Source organism: Hyperolius riggenbachi, chromosome 5 (genome assembly GCF_040937935.1).
Source record: "Hyperolius riggenbachi isolate aHypRig1 chromosome 5, aHypRig1.pri, whole genome shotgun sequence".
NCBI classification, from domain to species: domain Eukaryota; kingdom Metazoa; phylum Chordata; class Amphibia; order Anura; family Hyperoliidae; genus Hyperolius; species Hyperolius riggenbachi.
Window position 1 is genome coordinate 369,515,421 of NC_090650.1, and position 19,407 is coordinate 369,534,827.

Sequence of the window (19,407 nt, forward strand, 5' to 3'; positions counted from 1 at the left end):
CTAACCCATTTATGGATCATATAACTAATAACACTGCTTCCAGTTATTAAATAAGGAATTCAAATTACCACCTTAATGATTTCCATTATATTTCTATAAGACTGCTTTTAAAAAACTAAAAAATCTGAACAAAGTACCGATCTATGACAGACACAAGCTATTGTCACAAGCAGGAATGATATTGGGTCACCACTTTGATGAATGAGAGATACGATCCACAAACACACAACACTTTCTGACACCACATCATGGCTAATAAAGGACATGTTACCGGTGGTCAGTCGAGTGGGGGAATCCGGGGGAGTGCTGCTCAGGCGAGGAGACAGGAAGAGATAATTCCTATTGACCCCACAGTCAAAGTTAAAAGGTGACTTGTACTCCTCCTGTAGATCATTTTCCCTGGTCTCCATGGCCATAGCTCTAGAGGGTCACCATAGCCAAGCACATGAAATATCTTCTCACTTCCAGCCCCTTGCAAAGTCAGTCTGGACGTTGTTTACATAAAATACTTTGTCTTTTTTTCCCCTGGGATCATCTCACAAGGCCACAATACATTCCTGGGTTTGCCTGAAGATCCATCCCAACTCACATGACTGCAGCGGAGAGCCGTTTAATGAGTTACTTCCCCTGTTACAAGCTTACTGGCTGGACAAGACTTGGCGTCGCCTGGTCAAACAGCACAAAATAGCCTCGCGAAATATTATCGCATTCCAAAATAAATCAATCAGCTTCATAGCACTGTGACGCAAAATCAGACGGCATCATCTCAATATTCTTTTGCCGGTGGAATGCCTTGACAGCCCGAGGGGGGGGGGGAAATACAGCCAACAATTAATATAGTAAAAAAATATGAGCTGATTTACATAGAAGCCCCAGCAGCGCTTTAATCTTCTAGGACACAAACAGATTACGGGAGGCTGTTTTTGGTGCTCACCATCTGTGCTGTATCGGCCAGGAGCGAGAAGTCTGCTCACAGAGGCAGTGTGCGATACAGAACCTTCACTTTGTGTGTTCTTATACTCCTGGAGCAGAAGCTATAGATGTCTACAACATTTAGAGCAAGGACAAGTACCGGATACCCCACAGCAAAGTGCATTTCAATCAATCCATTACTTAATGCATTCTGGCCCAGAAAGCTCTGAGCCTTGGGAATTATCTGTCTCTTAGGCTGGGGCTCTGCACAGAGTGCTCCATGGTGTTTGGTGACAGCCATTAGCGCTTGACCTGGTTTTCCAGGCCACTTGGAGGAGCTGTAGCACAGGACATGATTAGTGTAGACATCACTAATGTGGGACATATGGAAGCCATTGTGAGCGTGTGTATACAATCTGCATCTCAGCTTCACTGCCTATTAACTTTTCAGCACTCTAGGAAATACCATCGTCGCATTAACACTTTTTTGATGCTACCTAAAAATAACCCGTTCCTGCTGTAAACAGTGCCAAACAAAGTCCGAGGGTCATACCCTCTGCTAGTGAAAGGCAACTACACAAGGGTAATTAATGAAGGGAACACGGATCCCTCTCAAAGCAAAAGTATATTAATATAGGCATACATTCCAACTGTGCCTTTTTCAGCCTGGACAGGCAGTGTTATTTTTAAACTGTTCCTCTTCAGGTAATAATATTATTATGATCTTTCTATTGTTACTTCTAGTAGAACACACTGGTGCCATTATTTTTTACAGAGTTCCCTGAACAATTCACCAACTGTTACCAAGGCAACTTGCACACTACATGCAATTCCAATTTGCGATTTTGATGCGATTTTACATGAGATTCTGATTTTTTTTTCGGTACTGCATGCTGCGTTTTTTCTTCTTGTGTTGACAGCATTCAGGAAAAATCACAAATCGGAATCAGATTTGCAATTTTCAAGAGGTCCCCCCATAGACCAGGCCATTTTTGTAAAATAGGCCACTGTAGCTTTAAGGCCAATCTGCAGGGCCGCACCACACAAGTGATTCCCCCCCACCTGCCCCCCCCCCCTTTTCTCTCCACCAACAGAGCTCTCTATTGGTGGGGTCTGTTCGCCCCCCAGATGTTTATTATTTTTTTTTACAAATATTTGTTTGTTTTTCATAAATGTTACTATTTTGTGGTTTTTGTTTTTTTTACTCCCCCCTCCCTCCATCCCAGAGCCAGCCAATCATAGCGATCGGCTGTCATAGGCTTCAGCCTATGACAGCCGATCGCCGTCTTGCCACCCAGGGGGACAGCCGTGTCACACGGCTGTCCCCAGTACAGCGCTGCTGTAGATCGCAGTGCTGTACTAGGTTTACAGACGTCCAACAGCCCTGCTCTGCCTACCAAGCAGGAGATGCGCACACAGCCTGCGCGCGATCTCCTGCAAAATGAAGCCCAAGGCCTTTACGCCGATCGGCGTTAGGCGGTCCTGGGGCTGCCAGCGCGGCCGTACCCATCGGTGTGACACAGTCGGCTACAGGTTAAGCCCTGTATACACCTTTTTTTAAAGTTGGCTGACGCAGTCAATAACGACCCTCTCAACCTGATAATCAGGGGTGCATACAGTAGCCCCTGACCCACAAGCGATCTGCCCGGCGAATCAACTCACCCGAGAAACGGCCAATTCTTTTGATCGCAGCACTCTTCCAGCCACCACATGACGCCGCGCACGCGCTGTCGAGAGCACCAATACCTGCTATGCCCGCTTTCTGAGTGCTGCAGTGCCCATTAAAGTGAACCAGAGACGAAGCACCCTCATGTATTTTACCATATATATCAGTGGGAACATTAGAGAAAACACCTACCCTGCTCTCGGTTTCATTCTTCACTGCTCAGCCTGCTTGTTTAACAGCCCTGATAAAATCCCCGGCTGAGCATTCAGTCTGGCTTTGCTCAGGAATCATTATAGCTGAGTCTGTCTTCTCTGATGTCTTTTCAAGCCCAAGCCTGCCCCCTTCTAGCTCCGCTATAATGACTCTGCTATAATGATTCCTGAGCAAAGCCAGACTGAATGCTCAGTCGGGGATTTTATCAGGGCTGATAAGAAGCAGGCTGAGCAGTGAAGAATGAAACAGAGCAGGGTAGGTGTTGTGATATATATGGTAAAATACATGAGGGTGCTTCCTCTCTGGTTCACTTTACGCATACAATTTTTAGTGAACAATCATTTTTTATCAGATTATTCACATATTGTATGAAAACATAGAAGCTGTTGGGCCCAATTAATTCTGAAGGATTGCATTATTGATCGTTTTCGGCACTGGTTAATTAGCTTGGCATATTTTTATAGTTACTATGGCAACTGGCTTCAATACTGGGGATAGTGTTGGTGTCTGAATTCGGATCCTGCATTTGGAACCTAAATTATACCGCACACCTTCCTTCAGCACCCAATGCAGGGTCACAGGGAAGACACTCACTTGCAGCTTCATAGTTATACGGGTTGAAAAAAGACATACGTCCATCCAGTTCAACCACAACACAAAGTACACCACCAGCCTGCTCCCTCACATATCCCTGTTGATCCAGAGGAAGGTGAAAAACCCTTACAAGGCATGGTCCAATTAGCCCCAAAAGGGAAAAAATTCCTTCCCAACTCCAGATGGCAATCAGATAAAATCCCTGGATCATCATCACTGGGCATTACCTAGTAATTGTAGCCATGGATGTCTTTCACCGCAAGGAAAGCATCTAAGCCCCCTTTAAATGCAGGTATAGAGTTTGCCATAATGACTTCCTGTGGCAATGCATTCCACATCTTAATCACTCTAACTGTAAAGAACCCTTTCCTAAATAAATGGCTAAAACGTTTTTCCTCCATGCGCAGATCATGTCCTCTAGTCTTTTGTGAAGGCCTAGGGACAAAAAGCTCATCCGCCAAGCTTTTATATTGCCCTCGGATGTATTTATGCATGTTAATTAGTTCCACTCTAATGCTGGAAATACACAGTTTGTATTTGAGCCATTTAGATAGATAATTTCCAACATGTCCGAGCTCCCGCCCGATCGTTTCACTGCTCGATTCTGTACTGAACACAATGGAAAAAGATAAGAAAAATGAGCGGAAGATAAGAGAATCACCTGCGGAATCGATCGAGTGGGAGAATGGAACCGTGTATGCCCAGCATAAGGCATCTTTTCTCTAGACTAAATAAACCCAGTTTATCTAACCTTTCTTTATCTAACCCAGTTTATCTAACCTTTCTTGGTAAGTGAGACCTTCCATCCCTCAGATCAATGTTGTAGCTCGTCTCTGCACCTGCTCTAAAACTTCCAATATCTATCCTGCAATGTGGTGCCCAGAACTGAATTCCATATTCCAGATGTAGCCTTACTAGAAAGTTAAACAGGGGCAATATTATGCTGGCATCTCGCATTTTTATTTCCCTTTTAATGCATTGCAAAATTTTATTAGCTTTAGCTGCAGCGGCTTGGCATTGAATAGGATTATTTAACTTGTTGTCGATGAGTACTCCTAAGTCCTTCTCCAAGTTTGATGCCCCCATCTGTATCCAGTTTGGATATCCCACGCTTTACGTGCTGCAGATGCTTCCATCTCCTGGCTCCCAAGGAGAATGTATCAGTCACGTGAAGCGCGATATAGACCACAACCCTGTGACCCAGGGGCGTAGCAATAGGGGGTGCAGAGGTAGCGACCGCATCGGGGCCCTTGGGCCAGAGGGGCCCCAAAGGGTCCTCCCTCAATTACAGTATTAGCTCTCTATTGGTCCTGTGCTCATAATAATCACTTCTATAGATACTTTGAATAGTGGTAATCATTAACAAACTGCTCTCCATCCCCTTCTTGCATCTCTGACACTGTAGTTTCCATTGGAAGGTTTTGGTGCGCCGTATCAATTGTTATGTATAGAGTGCTTGGGGGGCCCCATTGTAAAACTTGCATTGGGGCCCATAGCTCCTTAGCTACGCCACTGCTGTGACCCCGTCCACTAGCTCAGGTGCTGAAGTGCGGTGTGCAGCATAATCTGGGGTTCCGAATGCAGGATCCTGAATTCAAACACCATCACTAATTGGGATTAGTTTAGATTTTTTAATTGCCATGTATTGACTTTGCAGCCCCTCGCCCAGTGATGTACTCCATGCTGGACAGGAAGTACCTCACCGGGATACCCGGGTCTCACCATCAAATTCACGTTGTTCCACGCATGTGCGCTGCCAACATATTTAATATTTTTATGCTCCAACAATTGACTGTCAGTACTTCCGCCGCCACGTCGCTGCGAAAGTGTGATGGAAAAGCGCTATTACTTTGTGGTGGGTCGGCGGTCGATCGGGTACTTCCAGCGTGAAACGTTAAGTGTGCCAGGCCCCATTACTTTGCATGGTCGTTGCATTAGCCTGCGGTAAAACAGGGTAACGCAAGGCACACTTGCAAGGAAAGTGGACTTAATCTACTAGCTGTTGGCACACAATACTCTGGAAGGAGTAAGTGTGTCATCTCAATGGACGTCACGTGCACCACTCAATCAGTACCGCGGCAAATCAGAGCCGGGCAGGAGGGAGCATGTACAGGATAGCAAAACACACCTACACACAGAGGCTGGCTTGGAAATTATTATAGATTCAAAGTAGATATAGAGGTAACTACTACTATAGCAACATTTAAAGAGCACTATTTAAGTAGTGAAAATAAAGTAATGAAATAACATTTCCAACATTTCACAATATTCATTTATCAATTATTTATTCAGTGTTTGCCCACCGTAAAAAAAATCTTTCCTCATCCTGATGTACATTCAGAAATACATCACAGGCGATACCATCTTTAGGGCCCGTTTCCACTGCTGCGGAAATCGGGCTGAGTCAACAAAGTTTCCCCCCAAGAAAATCGCGCAGGGAAACTCTGCCATAGGGGATAATGCTTCCGCCTTCCAAATCACCTGCCTTAGCAATTCGGTTGACATTGCTTTTTTCATGCGGGAGGCAGCAAATCCCACAGCTTCCGGGATTCAGCTACATCCTCACACAGGAAGGAAGTGCCACTGAGCAGCTCGCGGAAACAGGCCCTTAGTCCAGTCAGGTTCAGCACTGCGGAATGTTTGCTTCTGATAATTGTATCCACAGAGGGAGATACTGAAGTAATGATAAAAATCCCGCTGCACCAGATGGTAGGGTGAAGTGAAAAAATCTTTATTCTGTTATTCCATGTCAGCGTTACAGGTAAAAGCTCACGCGTATCGGAGCAAAAGATGGCTCCTTAATGATTGATTGATTGATTAAGGAGCCATCTTTTGCTCCGATACGCGTGAGCTTTTACCTGTAACGCTGACATGGAATAACAGAATAAAGATTTTTTTCACTTCACCCTACCATCTGGTGCAGCGGGATTTTTATCATTACTTTTGGATCATTTGGCCTTGAACTTCCCTGCTCCCATTTGGGACTATACGTGAGTGTAGCAGTCTCTTTTTTCTATGTACAGAGGGAGATACTGCTTGCTTGGCAGTTGGAAACAGCCGTTGCTTTCCACAATACAAAGAGGTTCACTGCCATGGCCCTGACATCACACAATGGGAGGGGTTTCACCACAATATAAAAAGTCATACAGACTACCTCCCCCCCCCCCCCCCCCCCCGAGATGATCTATTTGAGAAAAGGTAAAGATTTCTCTTGGTAAAGAAGGTATCGGCTACTGCCTAGGATGACATTTAATCCTAGGTTCCTCTTTAAAAGCTAATGAGGCAGCTAAAGGAAGGCCTTTGGTGGGCTCTCTGCTCAAGAGGGCCCGACACGTGGTCACAACTTCTGCAACCCTTGTTGTATTAGAAGATGACCATTTCTGTAAATTTGGCAAGACTTTAATTTCCACAGATAACTGTAATACTATCTCCTTTATGCGGTCTTCTTCCAATAGTCACTGCAGTCACAGAATACGTACAATAGCTGTGTACTGCAATATGTCTAAGACCTTCTCAGATTAACCATCATAATATCCTGGTTATCATTTAACAAATATTGGCTGCTGACGTGCTGAGGATGCCGTGATCAATAACATTGTTCCAGGACACTGATCTGCCCAGAGCGGAGCGCGGAGAAGGGGGGGGGGGGGGGGGGGGGGGGGGGAAGAGATAGTTGACTGACAATCAAGAAGTAGAACATTAACCCAGTCCTGTTAGGTTGTCTCTGAAGCATACAGAGAGCTACACAGAAACCCTTCCCACAAAAGAGACTATAATGTGGCATATCCTAAGGCACGGGCAGTGACAATGGCTTGTAGCACTCATTTTATACCAGAAAATAAGAAACTTCACCAGCAACCAATAAGATGGAAAAAAATGATAAAACATGGAAATGCTGGAATACAGAAGGCATGATTGAAGTGGTGGTCAACTAGGTAGACACAGAGGGCCTTGAGAACAGAGCAAACACTAATATTATCAATGGGCTGCACATTACGTTTTTGGTTGACCTTCACCGGCCATCATGACCCACCTATAGCTGATATTCCTCAAAGTGTTCAATTAGAAAAATGATGCTCGCTGCCTGAAACCGTACACTTCCTGTGCTGGAGCGGTCAGCATAATATGAAACTCCAATCCATATCCTAGCTATGATGGCCCACCCTCATATCATCAACATTAACCAATACTCAATCTCAATAGCCTAGCAGTTATCTGCAGCGCTGACATGTTTTTAGAAAATTGTTAGCAGGAGTATACTATCACTTTAAATGCAAACTAGCTGGTAAATGTTCTTTCTAGCAAAGACAGGTACAGGTTTTGTTTTTTTTTCTGCCCAAGTACATACAGAGGGGATTTCTTGTACATGGAGAAGATTACAGTCATTGGCCAGAGCACTGCCAGTTACTGAAATCAACCAACTGAAATGCTTGCTAAACGTACATGAAAACTGCATTCCATTCTCAGCAAGCCACAGATGCCACGTAAATCCCTTATATCCCTCATTTGAAGAACAGTATATGAAGCAAAAAGAAAAAAATCAGTTTCTCATACATTGTTCTCAATATGATTTACATAGGTTTGTGTTTAAAGATATGTATTTTATCTATGTTTAGTAGTTTCTTTGCTTCAAATTGGGAATAAGCAAGTGACAACTTAAATATTGCTCTTTGTGCAAAAGTGTTTGCCCAAGTTATGCTTATGATTATTATAATTATTTAGTATTTATATAGCGTCAACATCTTCCTCAGCGTTGTACAGAGTAAATAATCTTATAACTTAACTGTCACTCACAATCTAATCCCTACCATAGTCATTATGTCTATCTATGTATCCTGTAGTATATATATTGTAGTCTAGGGTCGATTTAGGTGGAAGCCAATTAAAGAGACTCCGAGCAGAGAAATAATATGCAAATCTGAACTTTCCTGGGGCTCCTCCAGCCCCCCCCCCCCCCCCCCCAATATCCCACGAGGTCCCTCAGCATCCCCTTCGGCAAAAGCTGCGCCTGAGCAGCCTGCCCCTGCACCCGGCTCAATCATGTGGCCGTCACTGTACGTGTCCTGCGCATGTGAATTTCTCGAAACACTGAACTGCGCTTGCATAGGACGCTTACGGCAACAGGTGCGTGATCGAGCCGGGTGCACGAATGGGACCCGCATGCGCGACTTCTTCAGGAGTCATGCACCTAACGGAGCCACCAGAGGGGATTCAGAGGAAGCCAAGGGACCCCCAAGGATCTCCAAAGGATCCACATGCAATAGAAAAGTAGTAGCCGGCACCATCCAGATAGTTTTATAGCTCTTTTATTGTGAAGCAGTTATGCGACATAAAACATGAAGCAGCGACGTTTCGAGGCTCTCTGTCTCTTTATCAAGCTGTATCTTGCATGTAACAAATACAAATGACATGAGAATCCTTTTATACACAACATGGTACATCTTAAGCCAATCAGCTATCAGCATAGCTGTCAACCAATGTCTGCAGGTCTAGCCTTGCCAGACCTGATGGGGAACTACTTGGCTTTTCTATTATTGGACCATTTAAATGTGGTTCCTTCCCCCCTCCTCTCCCCACTGGCCACAACAGTGAGATGCTCCCTGTTGCCAGGCTGTGTGCGCGCTCTGGCTTCTCTCCAACCGCCGCAACAGCACATCGGAGAGGCCAGCCAATCATGCACTATCATGGGAGGGGCGGGACCTAATGGTCACGCCCTCTCCCCTTCCGCCCTGCAAGGATGCAACGTTAACGGCGCCCCGCATTGGTCGAATTGATGGAAAAGAGGTGGAGCAATATCCCCGTGCAGCCAATCAGAGACTTCCTAAATGTAAACATAAACATTGTGGCGTGTCTTTGTAGATGTTTATAGCATAAGGGATAGGGGGGCAACTGCAATACACTAAGAGGCACAGCTATACCATAGAAACAGCATCCCAGATTAAATGTGACAATTATCACCTATCGATACAGTATAGCAGCAGTGGTGGATCTATAGTATATCCGTCACCATGGGGACAAGGGGAAACCTATTAAATGAGATAAAAAGAATAAACAAAATTTTTTTAAAATAAAAGGCAACAGATCTAACGCTCTGTTCATTCCTCTTGGCTCCATGGTGTCTAGTTTTTTAATCCACCATGCTTCTCTCCAAAGCAGCTTTCTTTCCCTATCTCCTCCTCTTCTAGATGGCCATACTTGTTCTACAGATACAGCTTGATAAAGAGGCAGAGAGCCTTGAAACGCTGCTGCTTCATCTTTTATGTCACATGACTGCTCCATAATAAAAGAGCTATAAAACTATCTGGATGGTGCCGGCTACTACTTTTCCGAAACAATTTTGAATTAAATGCTAGCGGTTTTGTGTAGCAATTGCAATTCCCTTTTTTTCTTGGGTTCTAAGTAATAAAAGCGATGCAAAATCGCTTTGTACGATCGATTGAAATGCAACTTTGCAGCAGTCCTATACTTTGTATTGAAGCACAACTGCTCAAAAAATGCTACGGGACCCTTGATTGCAATTTGGGGAAAACACTCCTCTGGTATTGCCAAAACAAGAACAGCAGAGTGGTGGTTGGCATTAGATACTTTTGATAAGAAAGTAGCCGTAGAATCCAGTGCATGGCTGTGCCTCTGCTAAATCCAGAAGTCAATACAATGCAAACAATTGAAGAACAGATCCAGGTACTAAACAAGCTTCAAAACACAGAACCCCTCTTTATTTCTGCCCTGACAGCATGGGCAAAGTGTGGACGGCCTGACGGACATTGCGCAGGTATCACCTGCTTCGTCAAAAGGCCACAAAAAGTCCTGTGGTAGCACCTCCGTTGACTTTCATTAATCTAGCACTTTTGGAATCGCCAGCAATTCCAAAGTGCAGCTAAAACAGCTCCTCTGGGTTCAGCCCTTCGTGCTCCTGCCTTTCCCCTTGTGCTGGGACAGATAACTGTGGTGGGGCTTTATTAGTCTTGCCAACGGCAGAAACACAAATGTTCACAAGATAAGCAGACTGCAAGTGCAGCACTTGTTCAGCTGGAGCAAGCTATTCCTCTCCGGATGTCAGCCTGGGTCAGGGAACAGCCAGGGCAGCTAATGTACGGCCACAGGAAGGTTACAGCGCTTTCTCTAGGGGATGCTTCATATTTATTTTCATGTTCAAATAAGTTTGTTTTTATGTGAATGTCTATATACACTTTACATGCATATTTCATGTGCTGTCCTGTAGGAAGCCTCCTGACATGCTGTGAATTATGAATGTTGTTAATACATGTAAAGTGTGTGCACTTCCAATTCTTCGTCTGCAAAAATCACCAGGCAGGCAGCTAACTGCTAATAATGTTCTCCCATAGGACTGTGGATGCATGTCCATAACTTGCACCGATGAAGATCAAATAGGCTGAAACAGCTGAACTCAATGGCTTTTTAGGCTGTGAGCTATTAGGTAGTAAATTACTGAATGCTAAACTGCGATCTATGCCTCCTTAAAGGATATCCAAACTGAAAAAAAATAAAATAAACCTTATTTACCTGGGGCACTTTCCATCTACTAGAAGTCTATGGGGGAGATTTATCAACGCATTACCAACAGTTTTTTCTTCTAATCTGTTCTAACCAGCAGGGAGAACAGTTCTGCATGATAATAAGAACATTTTTAAATCCTAGGTAATAGTGGCAATTTAGCATGAATTTCTAGAGCTGCACTACAGTTAAGAAAAGTGCAAATCCATCCCTAAACTGGCCTAGATTAAGAAGTACTTGATAGCAGTTCTACCAATGTAGAACTGCAGGCTAGACATGATTGCAGACATGAGTGCAGGCTATACATGATTTGTGATGTGCTCCTCCCACCTGCTGAATTCCTCCTCAGAGCCTGCTGCTATCAATACAGCAGGTATGTTGGTTACCGTCTGAGAGACCTTCCTAGCTCCTCCAGTTTTAGAAGGAATCTGCACTAATGATTTCTTAGGATGTCTGAGACAGTTCTGCATGGATTTCTAAAAACCTACTAATATTTTGTCTCAGAAACTCTTGATAAACCTGGCCCTATGTGTTCTCTCACCACGGTTCCAGTTCCACTCCTCTACAATGCGCCAATAGCCTCTCTGTAAGATCACTGACCTGGTCACGGGCTTCTGCACATGCATGGGCATATCTGTATGCTTGTCTTAATCATGTTCACGTTCTGCGTTTGCACAGTTTACACCTCTGAACTGTGCTAGCGTAGAGGCTAGTGATCGTACATAGGACTAGCAGCGCACTGCACTGGAGAGCAGCGGAACTGCAGCAAGGGAACACAGACTGCGGAAGGCTGGAAGAATCCCCAGGTAACTAAAACCTGCGATCTGAAGAACGCTCATTCCCTGACCCATCTTCTGCAGTGGATACAGACGACGGCACGTCACTACTTTTGCATGGAAAACTATGACGATCAGATCCGCCGTGACGTTTGTTTACAGAGAAGGAGCAATTGTATAAAGATCAGCTGACTCTTGGGTGCATGTAGGAATAACTTTATTTATAGAAACCTCAATATCAATATCAAAAACATCAACTGGATAAAACCATACACAAAGTATATTATATTATATTACCCCCAATATCAAAACCATCCCCCCCTAAAACATAACAAACCCTATGGAGAGGCCATCTCAATAACACCCCAAATTGCACAAAAAACGAGCTTAAAGAGGCTGCAGTCCTCTAAACTCTCCAAAAGTGTACATGCACCAGCTGGTATGTAATGTTCATCCAAAAGACGACACTAGGACAGATCCAGTTAGACCATTTAGTTAATATTTCAGCAAATTTCAGTCCTGGACCCAGTTACAAAACGGGATATGGAGGGGGAATAGTATTTAACACGGCTGGGAACTTGTGCAACAGCAGGATCAGCCATATACCCGCTGTATCCTGCGCCCAAGTCTCCCGCGCCGATTCCTCTCGTACGCGTTCAGCGCCGTCACTTTGCTCTGTCCAACTCGGCACATCCTGAAATCACATACCAAGTCAATTACAGGCCTGATTGCTGCTACAAATCTCTAACTTGGGCATTGATGCATAAACCTGTACATGACACAGCTGGTGATAGAGGACACATGACAGGACTCCCATACCTGGAAGTTGCCTTCAGGAACCTGCAGGGGGATCAGGTGAGTCACATTACCAAAAACTGCCAAGGGAAGGAGAGTGCAATTTTTATACAAAAGAATACAGTGTGGATGGAGTAGGATCATTCAAATGTAACATATGCTATAGTCGACTAGACCCTCACCATTAGGTGCATTGCCAGGAAATCTCAGAGGGCTGGTGCCCGATCACTCTGCAATTTTTATTCTAAATGCATTTGAACAGGAAAAATAAGAAAAAAACGGGGAAAAAAAATCATCATTTCTCAGTTTTCAGTCACTATAATTAAAAAATAAAACGTTCTCCTGTGGATAAAACCAACACATTTTATTTGCCTATTTGTCCCTATTATAAAACCGTTTAAATAATGTCCCTTTCGATATGTTTGGCGACAATATATTATTTGGAAATATACAGTCACCTAAAGGATTATTAGGAACACCTGTTCAATTTTTCATTAACAGTATATAGAGAGGAAAGCGGGTTGGCACTATGGTTTATGGCAAGTGTGCTTGAGTAGTCTTTCAGGTGCCCCGTTTCAGCTGAGCGTGCTCTGGTGTAAGGATATGCAGAGTGTCAGGAAAGATAAGCAGGCAAAGGAAACCGGCACTGCAAATAAGCTGTATATATTCTTGGCTTCATGCATAAAAAATGTAAGCATACATACAAAAGCGTGGCTGGCTTGCACAGTTGGTGAATATTGATAAAAGTGGGGTACCTGGTGGTGCAGTGGGTGCTGGGTGGTTAAGCCTGATGGCCGTTTCGTGCACGTCTGCGCATCTACGGATCTCAATTACTGGGATTTTCACGCACAACCATTTCTAGGGTTTACAAAGAATGGTGTGAAAAGGGAAAAACATCCAGTATGCGCCAGTCCTGTGGGCGAAAGTGCCTTGTTGATGCTAGAGGTCAGAGGAGAATGGGCCGACTGATCCAAGCTGATAGAAGAGCAACGTTGACTGAAATAACCACTCGTTACAACCGAGGTATGCAGCAAAGCGTTTGTGAAGCCACAACATGCACAACCTTGAAGCGGATGGACTACAACAGCAGAAGACCCCACCGGGTACCATGCATCGCTACTACAAATAGGAAAAAGAGGCTACAATTTGCACAATCTCACCAAAATTGGACAGTTGAAGACTGGAAAAATGTTGCCTGGTCTAATGAGTCTTCATAGAGTCAGAATTTGGCGTAAACAGAATGAGAACATGGATCCATCATGCCTTGTTACCACTGTGCTGGTGGTGGTGTAATGGTGTGGGGGATGTTTTCTTGGCAGACTTTAAGCCCTTAGTGCCAGTTGGGCATCGTTTGAATGCCACGGGCTACCTGAGTATTGTTTCTGACCATGTCCATCCCTTCATGACCACCATGTACCCATCCTCTGATTGCTACTTCCAGCAGGACAATGCACCATGGCTATCATTCATAAAAGTGTGTTCGGTTAAAAAAAAAATCTGGGAGGAAAAATACCGCATTCAGCATTTTAGACCTTTGTGTGCTAATTCATAAACATTTTCACAGCTGCCTTTGAAGTTCGGTAAATTACCGCAGCCCATTGCCACACAGCAGAAGTGTGGCGTTATCTCTCTTTTGTTACAAGCTGTAATTGTAGTTCCCTGCACAGACTCGAACAGACTGACTCACAGACTTCGGCTCCCTGCACAGCCTACTCTGCTCTTATCCGCATGCTTATCGCCTCCTCCAAGCAAGCGGTATTCTCCGTCCCAATACCGCCTTCATCTTTATGAATTGACATGTGTTGAGATAATCACAGCACAAGGCAGTAATTTACCTCATTGCTCGGTAATTTGAGCTTTTCATGAAGTAACAGCTTTTATGAATTTACATTTTGCTAAGTGCTCGGTAAAGTCCACTGTTTTCAGCATTACCACATTACCGCATGCGGTAATGCTTTATGAATGATACCCAATGTCACAAAGCTCGAATCATTTCAAATTGGTTTTTTGAACAGGACAATGAGTTCACTGTACTAAAATTGTCCCCACAGTCACCAGATCTCAACCCAATAGAGCATCTTTGGGATGTGATGGAACAGGAGCTTCGTGCCCTGGATGTGAATCCCACAAATCTCCATTAACTGCAAGATGCTATCCTATCAATATGGGCCAACATTTCTAAAGAATGCTTTCAGTACCTTGTTGAATCAATGCCAGGTAGAATTAAGGCACTTCTGAAGGTGAAAGGGGGTCAAACACCGTATTATTATGGTGTTCCTAATAATCCTTTAGGTGAGTGTAGGTGTTAATTTTCTGTTTTTTGTTTTTGTTTTTTGTAGTCCAGTCCATAATCACAAGCCCCTATGCAATAAAGTAATAGTAATATACCATCATAAAATATAGATTAAAAAAAGCGGAGTCCCTAAGGAAACAATTTATGTATTTTTTTATACTTTTTTTGGGGGGGGAGGGGGGGGGGAGGGGTGGCTTTGGAAGTGTAAATAGGGCTATAGGTCTGTGTTTCTCACCGCCACCCGCCGCATGTTACTGCGCACACGCGGCCGCTCGTCCGGCTCCCTGGCCCCGTCCTCCTGTCTTTGAGAGGCTGGGTCCGTCCTGCACACATGCGCAGTAGCAAAAAGCATGGACCCAGCTACACAGAGACAGCACACGCAGGGACACAGGGGTTTTATTATAGAGGATTAATATTTAATTATAAGTGTATGTGTATGTATGTCTGTATGTGTAATTTTACTTTTTGGCCACTAGATGGCGCTGCAAACACTCCTGTTTTATGGGACGTGTTCACTTTTTTTTCCTTCTTCACATTTTCCTGCCTCTGACTGCTTCCTGTGTTATGAATGGACATGACCCCCACAGCGGTGGCGGGAGCGAGCAATGCATTAAAACGTCCTGGAGCCGTTAACAGGCTCAAACAGGACATTTTAATGTGTCTACTTGTCTGCAAGTGGTTAAAGTGGAAGTACATTTACTCCCATTGCTCCCCTAGAGGTATTAAAAGTGTGGGTGTATTTAATGTGCACCTGAAGTCTTGCACAAGACAGAAGGAAAACAGAGAGAAATGCACCCTGTAGGTATTTAGAGAGTTTAGTCTGTCTAATCCCCCCTCATCTGTCACTAATAACTGTAATTTGATCTCTCAGCTGTGTCAGCTGGCTGCCTTGGCAGAGCAGCTAATTTGTAAACACAGGATGTTAACCCTATGTCTGCTTCCATGAAAGCAGGAAGTAGACACACTGCAGATTTATTGCATAATTTGTATCAGCTGCCACAAAAATGTTTTTCTTTATAGGTTATTATGCTGTTGCTTATCTTTTAGAGCAGAGAGTAAGTTCTAAGTTTTAAAAAAATTAAATAATAAGGTATATTTTCCTATATTTATGTATGTAGCCCATACCCCTTGATTTCTTTATTTTCATTATAGTAAGATTTATCATGTTTCATGTAATTGGTATTACATTTTTGAATACAGGTCCACTTTAAACTGACAAGTGTGGCCTTGTGCTGTGACATCACTAAGCTGCGCAGCCTTGGCAGAGAGCGCTGCTAGGTGTATCTGAAGTGGGCTGGAAAGTTACAGGATGTGCTGGGCTACACAGCAGGATCTGGGCTGCTCCAGGATCTTGTCTGAATAAGCCTTGCATACACCTCTTGCAGTTCTCCGTTTACTTTAGCAGGCAGACCCTGCCTTCCCTCACAGCAGCACCTGAACTGAGCACGCCAGACACCATCTGCTAACATGCCATAACTTATAGCTGGGCTGCAAACAGCTGTCAGGTGCCTGGAACACAGACCAGCACAATACTTCACTATGTCTTATTACAGCAAAGGCAAAAGTATTTCTACTGTATATGGTGAGAATATCATTATAGCCACCCGATTAATTCCATCTCTACCAAGATCTGTGCTGCTCTCAAACTGTAACAAACTCAAATTTCCACATACCATTGTCTGATTTTTATATTATTAGAAACGGCCATACAACATTTACATCTTGTAATCTATTGTGCAATTTGATTAAACATAAATGCTATTTTCCCTTGTGGAAAAAGTAATTATACTGCTAGCTATCACTGGATGAAACACCTAAATTATATCGGGTATACTAAGGGTGGGATTCTGCACATCGTATCGCATCTTATCTTCGTATCTTATTGATGCGCATCATATCTTCACGGCCAAAGAAGAGCGGAATCTAAACAAGAATGGGAGCGAATGCAAACTGCATAGTAAACGTGGTGATAAGCGATGTCCCATAAAAAGAAACCAACATTTCCTGCTGCTTTTTTCACGACGGGAAATGCAACTGTGCCCGCTTGATTGCACCCGTAAAACTCAGTAAAAAGCGCATGTGAAGATTGCATTTGCAGCGCACCACGGTTGTGATTTTCAGTGTGGAAGGGCAAACTTATGGATCAAGGGATTTTCAGTGTGGAAGGGCCCATAAATTGCTTCCACATCCTGTCCGGCATGGCATGAGGACACTGGCCTTTCCTTGAGTCATTTGTTTGTTAATAGATTCTACCTTGAGGAAGGAACCTGTAGGTTGTCCCAAATTTATTATATTGGATTATTATGACAAGTTTGACATTTTTAGCTTCCTTGGAGGACTTATTGGAACTTTATGCTGGGTACACACGATACATTTTTCCGCTCAATTTTGCAGTCCATTCTCCACTCGATTCTCTCATATTTTGCTCATTTTTATTATCGCTTTCCATTCACTTCTATGAGAAATCAACCAGAAAAACTATCAGGAGGAATATCAGACATGATGGAATTTATCTATCACCATCTATCGGATGCAAAAACGTATGGTGTGTACCAAACATTAGACTTTCAGAAAAACGCCTATGTCTGCTTCCATGAAAGAAGGAAGTAGACACTTTACATTTATTGTAGGATTTGTATCAGCTGTAACAAAGAAATTTTTTTCTTTAAAGATTATTATGCTGTTTATCTTGTAGAGCAGAGAGGAAGTTCTGAGTTCAGGACCACCTTAAAGGGAACCAGAGATGAATAAGTAAAAAGATTTGATACATACCTGGGGCTTCCTCACGCCCATCCGCCTGGATCGCTCCCACGCCGCCGTCCTTCGCTGCCCGCAGCTACGAGAAACGTGTCCCGCCACTGACATCATTGGAGCCAGCCTACGCAGGAGAAGTGCGTCCTCTACGTCCTCTGCTGGAGAGATACGCAAAAAACGCACTTCTATGCTAGACTGGCTCCAACTGATGGAAGTGCCGGGACCGGTTCTCGCAGCTGCGGGCAGCAGAGGAAGGCGGGATGGGAGTGATCCAGGCAGATAGGGCGTGAGGAAGCCCCAGGTATGTATCAAATCTTTTTACTTATTCATCTCTGGTTCCCTTTAAGTAACTATTTCCCTAACTTGTATAACGTGACCAGACATTGCAAATGCCATGCAGCAAAGCTACACCTGCTCGTGTATATATGTCCATGAATGGAGATCTGACCAGTGGTTTGTGTTTAGTTTATCCAGAGGAAGCAGAAGACAATGCAGAGACATAATCACATTTACGGTTTGTAACATTCCAGCTGCCTTCTCCTGGTCGCTTCCTTGGATTTTAGGCATATTTTAACATATCATAACAAGATGAGACAAGCAGACCGCCTGACTTACAGCCAAGAGTAACATAGCTGTGCAGCCCCACTTAGTTTCTGCAGGGAGCGTGTTCACTTGTACCAGTGCTAGCGCTGGAGGCAGCGGAGGAGTGATCACCACATACCACTGTGTTAACCTCTGAGGGGCTCTCAGGCAGGCGGCTTTCATCTGCTGTACATGTAGAGCACTCTCCAGCTCAATGCCACACCTTTCCACATGAAGAGGATGGTTGTCTTTATAATCTATCTGCTCCTTTGTTACTACTAACGCGTTTCCCTAAAAATAAGACAGCGTCCTGTCTCCTATGTTATTTTTGCTCCAAAACATTAGGGATATTTTCAGGGGAGGTTTGTTTTTCCATAAACAACAATCTACTTATTCGAGTCATGTTATCACATTGGGGAACATCATCTTGAAGGTGGCCATACATCTCTCAAGTTGGTGGCCAATCGACCATCCTATTTGATAATTATTATCGAATTGGATGAAAATCGTTGCTGCCAAGAGCATGCCCGATCAACGATGTGACCAATTTCAGCCTGAAATTGGTTGCATGTATTGATCAGACGTAAGATGTCAGGCCGCCACGGTTGATCGGGTGCCCAGGGGTAACAGTGAGCATTATTGGGACAAAATCGACAAAACAGCTAGCGCTGTTCCCCCAATGTATGAATGTGCCCCCTGTGTATGCATTTATACATTACCTGTCCTGTGTCCCCCCACCACACGGTGCCCATCAGCCTTCTGCTTCTTCCTCTTCCATTTGCACCCCACACTCCACCGGCATACAGGGTGGTGCGTCGACATCACATGCGCTAAATGCCAGCATCGTGTGTTAAGACAACCTGTAACGAAAAAACCTCCCCTGGGGGGTACTCACCTTGGGTGGGGGAAGCCTCCGGATCCTATTGAAGCTTCCCCCGTCCTCCTCGGTTCCACGGCGGCGGCGGCGATAAAGCTCCCCGAATAGCGGGGATGTAAATATTTACCTTCCCGGCTCCAGCGCAGGCGCAGTATCGGCTCTCCGCTCGGAGATAGGTGGAAATAGTCGATTGCTGTCGGGCCGCTCTACTGCGCAGGTGCAAGTCTCCTGCGCCTGCGCAGCAGAGCAGACCTGACAGAGATCGACTATTTTCGCCTATCTCCGTGCGGAGAGCCGCAACAGCACCCCGCTGGAGCCAGGATAGGTAAATAAATCAGCGCTTGTCGAGGGAGGATTCCAGGACACTTCGGGGGAGCCAGCGGTGGACTGCCTGCAGCTACAGGGGAGGGGGAAGCCTCATTGGGACCCT

General features: G+C 44.4%; 1 protein-coding gene across 3 annotated transcripts in view; it reads right to left on the reverse strand.

Moving 5' to 3' along the window:
• The window catches only part of TPD52 (tumor protein D52), a 133,288-nt gene that overhangs the window by 45,367 nt on the left and 68,514 nt on the right, over window positions 1–19,407 (reverse strand). Inside the window, exon 1 of one of the 3 annotated variants that reach the window (XM_068237527.1) lies at window positions 272–787. The exons of 1 other annotated variant lie outside the window; for it this stretch is intronic. In XM_068237527.1, the coding sequence (XP_068093628.1) occupies window positions 272–416 (145 nt within the window). In that variant the 5' untranslated portion in view covers window positions 417–787. Of the gene's footprint in view, window positions 1–271; window positions 788–19,407 lie in introns of those variants that run through there. One more of the 3 variants, XM_068237529.1, reaches the window with a different exon arrangement.